General features: G+C 35.9%; 1 protein-coding gene across 8 annotated transcripts in view; it reads right to left on the bottom strand.

Annotated features, from left to right (window-relative positions):
• Positions 1–1,816: 1,816 nt before the first annotated feature.
• The window catches only part of Trdn (triadin), a 362,446-nt gene continuing 356,725 nt past the window's right edge, over positions 1,817–7,537 (bottom strand). For all 8 annotated transcript variants that reach the window (XM_076858293.2, XM_076858296.2, XM_076858294.2 and 5 more), the window contains one exon: positions 1,817–4,230. In XM_076858293.2, coding sequence (XP_076714408.2) covers positions 4,103–4,230 — 128 coding nt within the window. In that variant the 3' untranslated portion in view covers positions 1,817–4,102. The remainder of the gene's footprint in view (positions 4,231–7,537) is intronic.

Genomic DNA, 7,537 nt, shown 5'->3' with positions numbered 1-7,537 from the left:
ACCACGTGGTAACAGGAGGTCCTCGGTTCAGGGTACATTTGGATTACTTAATAACAAAACTCAAAGGTCCTATCAGCAAATTCTCTATACATGGTATTTACCTCAACAAAGATGAAAGTCACTGTAGCATAGGAGCATTTATTTTTACTTAGAGATAAAAAATGAAGATAAATGATCAGTGTTACTTCTAGCAGGAATCTAACCTCAGGTTTGAGGGCTACTTGTCCAGTGGGCTCTCCACCACAGCACACTGGTTCTCAAAACACAGCTGTCTGGCAGATCTACTCGAGCATGGACTAGTATACCAACCTGTTATTAAGCTGTTTAAGAATGCTTTGGATGTGGTGAGTAAAAAAGCAAAAATTGCCACAATGACTTAATGCAAGTAATTAGTTCTTGCTACAAGTTCAATAAAGAGCATAGATAAGGAATTTGATGATACTGAGAAGGGTACATGGCTTAGAGTCAAATGCAGTGGTATGAGAAATCAAGAATCACTATTGTAGTTCTCAACACTTCAATGTTTTATAGAAAATACGAACAAGGGGGGAAGTACAGGATGATATTGATAAAATTCTAAAAGGGATAGAACAAAGAAGGTCTCAAGGAGGCCAGTTAGGGGAAGTTGTTCTCAGTTTCCATGTCTTAATAAGCTTAAAAATAACAGAAGGAAGCTCTTAGACAATAAAGGAATCATAAGGAGTCACATTGGGCAGGAAGGTTATGTACAGGATTAGGAAAAACATACTGAGTTTATGTAGTTCTTCAACTAATAAGCAAGATATCCCTAATCATGCCACCTAACCTCTCAAGATTCATTTTCTATATATCTACACCAAGTTGAGTAAGATGTACTTTTATGGTTCTTTTCAATATTCAAGTAGAAAAACTAAGTGTTCCTATAAAACATGACACTTCTAATACTTACAGTTTGAAAGATGGATGGGATGCTAGAATAAGGAGCTAATGGTATAGTAACACCTGAGGAAAGTAGTCAAAGGCATTGGTAATTAATTGACTAAAATTATAGGCCTGTTTTGACTTGAGTGACTTGGAGCAAATAATTGAGTTTCTTTTCTAGCAGGGGGTACCAGGGATTGAACTCAGGGGTGTTCAACCACTGAGCCACATCCCCAGCTCTATTTTGTATTTTATTTAGAGACAGGGTCTCACTGAGTTGCCTACCACCTCACTCTTGCTGAGGCTGGGTTTGAACTCTCAATCCCCCTGCCTCAGCCTCCCAAACTACAGGGATTACAGGTGCCCGGCTTAATATTTGAGTTTCTGTAGGAAATATTTCTAATTTTTGTATATGACAGATTGACCAGATGATCTTTGAGTTTTCTATCAGCAGTATTTGTTATTCTCTTTGCTTTTTTGTCTCAGCCAAATTACTCAAGAAAATAAACTGAATCATTAAATACGCATGGTCAGTACTTCTATGAAGTTTTGACAAGTATATACCAGAATGAGTCAACATAGAAGCACTTTTCAAGGGGTTAATTACAAAAAATCTTTACCCCATTTGAATGGTAATTTTTCAGACTTTATAAAGACTGAAAAAAAAGTTTATAACTTTTGGTAATTAATTTTTATTTTCCACACACTTTCCACTACTAAGAGAGGATGCAGGTATGGAGTAACTAGGGGAAAGGGTAGCTCATATGAATTAAACAATTATTAATGCTTGCATATTTAAGCATTTATGACACAAAACTATCAATAAACCAATATGTCATAAACTATGAGGAAACTATTAAAGAAAAAGACCCAATTGATTATTTATAATTTTCTTTGAAAATGTAAGACACCAAAATTGAAAGGATCAAAAGTATTTTTTATTTGATGGAAAACTACAGATGACAGTTTAGATGACATATCTAAAGTGCTATTATTATAACTTAAATCAGATAAACCTTTATAATTATTATGTTGTTTACATTTAAATTGTTAATTTTAATTCTAATTTCAACAAAGTACATTACATTTTAATATTTATCAGTTTTCACAATGAGAGTGAAATAAATGACAATGTAATATAGAAAACCTCTCAGAGAGAAAATCAGTTCCATATCCAAAAGTATTAACTCAGAAATTTACTTAAATATTATATCCATATCAAGATATTGTATCAGTCTTCATAGTACCTCTGTAAGATAGGAGGTGATGTGAGACATGAGGCTGTGTGTCTTGATATCCCTATTTTACACAGAGAGAAACAAACAGTCCATTTGGTGGTTTTAAAGGTCACATACTATGTCAGGATAGCAGTAGGAACATAATTTATCCTTGTATTTTTCTTATGAAGTTCAGTGCCTAAAATAGCATAGAAAGAGTAACTGCTCAATATATAGTCATTGAAAGATAGCTATTTAATGGGTAAACCATTCTGTGCTATAAGACATAAGATGGCTATCATATTTTCTCCCATTCCTTTTCCTAGTAATTATAACAGGTAGAGGAACAGTTGAACAATAAACATTATCTACTGTCTTACTCATAAATGAACATCAGTATATGAAGGGGCTTTGAAAGATGGTACCATCTGGTCAGACCTGAAATTGCACACTTCCAGGTCACCCCCTCCCCACAAAAAAAGGATGCTATTACTCTGGTTTATTGTTATGTTGGCTTTTGTGGTATATATTGGGTCTCCCATTACCTGGCCAAGACCAACTACTTCCACAAAAGTCTGTGAAAATCCATTATTAATAATGAATGTATTACTAAGGATTTTTGTAAAACTGATCATACCTTGAGTCTCAACAACCTTAGTTGGTCGTATTCCTTGAAAATAATTCACGTGACTATATAGGTTCTGGCTAGCTTAGACCTTGCAAACATCATTATAACACCAGAAAGAATAACTCAAATTATTAATGAGTTACTTTGTCATAAGTTCATTTGCAATTGTAAACATGATATTATATTGCAGAGACATGACTTTCAGAGTTGATAGAAAAATGTTGTAAGAACCTGAGTATGTGTATCATTAGGAAGATGACAAAACCATAACAGTCATCTCCAGTGATACAATGTCAAGAAAGTTAAAAAATCATCATCCATGTCATGAGCAATGATCACCTATTACCTGAAAGCAAGTAAGATATCTCATGAAGACAACTATGGTTAAAATGTCTCCCTTAAACTTTGATGGCACTCATATTTTTTTCATTTTGAAAAAGAAAAGACAATTTCACCAAGATAATGTATTTAAGTGAAATTAAAATAATTTTGCATCTGTCATCCACATTTAATCATTGATCTAAAGTTTCATCCAGGTGACATTTTCATGAAGAAACAGTGTGGAGAAATCTGAAAATCCCCATTACATTTGCTTGTATTTCAAACACATAACTCAGCAGATCTGCCTAACTGGAGGTGTACATCTACTGGAGTGAATGTCTTAATTGTAGTTCATGATTAATCTTAGAGATAAGATTCACCAAGCTTTTGTTTTTTAATCTTTTCATGTCTAAAGTTCAGAGACATTTTGAGCTCTAAGAATATCACAAGGAACTTGTAGCACTCTTTGGTGCAAGTGTTATCCATTCTAGAGCATTGACACCACTAAAATAGAAACAGATTGAACAGAATGAAACTATTCAGCATCATCTTATTAAGTAAATTGAGCTTAGATATCCACATGACACGGAAGAGTCACTTTAAAATAAGCTGTTGTACCCTTTAAACTTAAAATGCAGTCTATATTACTATTTGAAAAATGAAAATCAAGCTGAAATCAGGATTTTCATTTTGTAATTGCATCAATCACATTTAAAAGACCAATATGAAGTAAATGTTAAATTAATTTGTGTGCAACTTTCCAGTGAGTGGAAATAGAAAAATATAAGCATCTCCTACTCCAAAGCAACAAACACTAATAACATATTCTTGATCACCAGACCCTTCAACATGTTTGCTTATTTTTCCATTCCTTTGACTACCCTGTCTCTATACCAGGCAAAAGTGTAAAATGTTATTTAAAAAAACTGGATTGCATAATTTCCATTGCCTGTGTCACTGTGAACAAAACAGAAGATCCCATTTTCATAATTTTAATGCACTTATAAGGGTCATGTATGTGTTTCTACTGTCCCTGTTACTTCTGTCCTGGAGAATTTGGCTTGCCAGGGTTCTCTCCAGGGCGTTGTGCAGGAGTGACAGGAAACTGAAATCCATAGCCATTGTACCCATCCAAGTAAACACATTGGAAGAAACTGATGGGACCTAAGGAAGAAAGCACGGAGGTCTGTTAAAACAATCATAATTTATGAGCAGGAATAAAGCTAGAGCACCGAGGTCATATGGCACTGTAGGTACAGTCTCAGGTTCCACAGTTGGATCGCCCACACAGCTACTGGCAAGCAAACCTCTAATGGAACCTCTCTGTGTCTTGGAGACTTCATTCATAAAAATCTAGACAACAAAAACCTTACATAAAAGTGTAAATTAAATGCATCAGCATAGGTGAGATACTTAAAAATCCTTCCTGGTAAGGCCTTAGGAACTCATAATATAAATGGCTTGTACAAGAACATCAAAATACTTGGTGTATATTGATGTGCATAGCCATCTAGGGACTGTTACCTAGGAACAGGTTTCAAAACATGATCTTATCAATATTATAAATAACGTGTGTGTGTGCGTGCGTGCGTGTGTGTGTGTGTGTGTGTGGTGTGCGCATGTGTGTATTATGTCACAGAGGGAGTGGTTCTTAGAGTCCTGAAATTTTTCATTAGTTTTCATTTTAAAAAGAGCTCTCCTGAGGCAGCTTATTATTCTTTTAGGAAATGCTCCCAGGTTAACAGCTCTGAGGAGAAAGCAACACAGGAAAATTAAAGACGAGCAGGGGTGAATAGTACAGTGGATTCAGTGTGAGCTCTGCACTCAGCCTCAATTCCCAGGAACAGTTTTGTTAAAAGATGGAGAGCTAATTCTCTCCCTACTATCGTGAGCACCTACTGATGCTCGCTCCACTGTTTTGCATCCTATCCATTTGCATTCTTCTAAACAACCACTTTTCTTGCAGACTTTTTACAGAGGGCCAGTAAAAGAAAAAAACAAAGTTAGTGATCATGTGAGACTTAGGAGAGGTAGACAAATCTATATGAGATTTGGGCTTGTGAAACTGGAAAAGACAAGCATGGGTAGAAGGAAGCTGAGAGAAGCAGCAAGGATTATTCTGACTCCATCAGTGAAGCAGTGACCTCAGTCACTTGGTTTTCAGGAATGAAATTAGTTTGGAGAAAATTTATGTTTAGTTTTTCTTCTGTCCACAGCATCTGATCTAGGATTATTTTCTGTTTCATTCTAGCCTCAAACAGAGGAAGTAACACATCTCTCATCTTCCCCAGGTGTGGAGGTTTTGAGATTTGAGGGGATGGACAGGCCAGAGAGGGATGGCGACATTTATCCACTTCAGATAAATGTAGGCACTGTCCTGACCTGTTTACTTAATGGACAAGGAAAAAGCTAATAATGAAAATATCAGGTTCAACGCAATGCCAATCAAAATCCCAAGGGCATTTCTTGTAGAAATAGATAAAGCTATCATGAAATTCATATGGAAAAACAAAAGACCCAGAATAGCAAAAGCTATTCTAAGCAGGAAGTGTGAATCAGGCGGTATAGCGATACCAGATTTCAAACTATATTACAGAGCAATAGTAACAAAAACAGCATGGTACTGGTACCAAAACAGGCAGGTGGACCAATGGTACAGAATAGAGGACACAGAGACCAATCCTCAAAATTACAACTTTCTTATATTTGATAAAGGCGCTAAAAGCATGCAATGGAGAAAGGATAGCATCTTCAACAAATGGTGCTGGGAAAACTGGAAATCCATATGCAACAAAATGAAGCTGAATCCCTTTCTCTCGCCATGCACAAAAGTTAATTCAAAATGGATCAAGGAGCTAGATATCAAACCAGAGACTCTGCACCTGATAGAAGAAAAAGTTGGCTCCAATCTACATATTGTGGGGTCGGGCTCCAAATTCCTTAATAGGACGCCCATAGCCCAAGAATTAAATACAAGAATAAACAAATGGGACTTACTGAAACTAAAAAGTTTTTTCTCAGCAAGAGAAACAATAAGAGAGGTAAACAGGGAACCTACATCCTGGGAACAAATTTTTACTCCTCACACTTCAGATAGAGCCCTAATATCCAGAATATACAAAGAACTTAAAAAATTAAACAATAAGATAACAAACAACCCTATCAACAAATGGGCCAAAGACCTGAACAGACACTTCTCAGAGGAAGACATACAGTCAATCAATAAGTATATGAAAAAATGCTCACCATCTCTAGCAGTCAGAGAAATGCAAATCAAAACCACCCTAAGATACCATCTCACTCCAGTAAGATTGGCAGCCATTAGGAAGTCAAACAACAATAAGTGCTGGCGAGGATGTGGGGAAAAGGGTACACTTGTACATTGCTGGTGGGACTTCAAAATGGTGTGGCCAATATGGAAAGCAGTATGGAGATACCTAGGAAAGCTGGGAATGGAACCACCATTTGACCCAGCTATTGCCCTTCTCGGTCTATTCCCTGAGGACCTCAAAAGAGCATACTATAGGGATACTGCCACTTCAATGATCATAGCAGCACAATTCACAATAGCTAGACTTTGGAATCAACCTAGATGCCCTTCAATAGATGAATGGATTAAAAAACTGTGGCATCTATACACAATGGAGTATTACACAGCACTAAAAAATGACAAAATCATGGATTTTGCAGGGAAATGGATGGCATTAGAGCAGATAATGCTAACTGAAGCTAGCCAATCCTTAAAAAACAAATGCCAAATGTCTCCTTTGATATAAAGAGAGCAACCAAGATCAGAACAGGGAAGAAGAGCATGAGGAAAAGATTAACATTTAACAGAGACGAGTGGGGTGGGAGAGAGGGAGAGAGAAGGGAAACTGTATGGAAATGGAAGGAGACCCTCATTGTTACATAAAACTACATATAAGAGTTTGTGAGGGGAAAGGGAAAAAAAAGGGAGAGAATTAAACCACAGCAGATGGGGTAGAGAGGGAAGAGGAGAGGGAAGGGGAGGGGGGATAGTAGGGGATAGGAAAGGTAGCAGAATAAAACAGTCATTAATATGGTATTATGTAAAAATGTGGATGTGTAACTGATGTGATTCTGCAACTTGTAATTGGGGTAAAAATGGGAGCTGATAACCCATTGAATCAAATGTATGGAAGATGATATGCCATGAGCTTTGTAATGTTTTGAACAACCAATAAAAAAAATATTTAAAAAAAAAAAAGAAAATATCATTATGGTTGCAAATTTAGAGCTTATATAAAAGGCTCAGAATACCAAGCTATATAGAAAAACTTCATAGTGAGAAGAAAATAGGAAGTATTATTTTTTATGTAATAAGTTCCCCCAAGTGAGCTTAGAATATTTGATAGCTATTTACTAAAAATATTTTATTTATTTTTAATTAAAATTTTTATTTTGGGAAAATATTAGATGCATAAGCAAAAAATAATACCGAGACATACTA

This window comes from Callospermophilus lateralis, chromosome 6 (assembly GCF_048772815.1).
Source record: "Callospermophilus lateralis isolate mCalLat2 chromosome 6, mCalLat2.hap1, whole genome shotgun sequence".
Classification (NCBI taxonomy): domain Eukaryota; kingdom Metazoa; phylum Chordata; class Mammalia; order Rodentia; family Sciuridae; genus Callospermophilus; species Callospermophilus lateralis.
The sequence above is the reverse complement of the archived record's forward strand: the minus strand, read 5'-3'. Positions and strand labels throughout refer to the sequence as shown.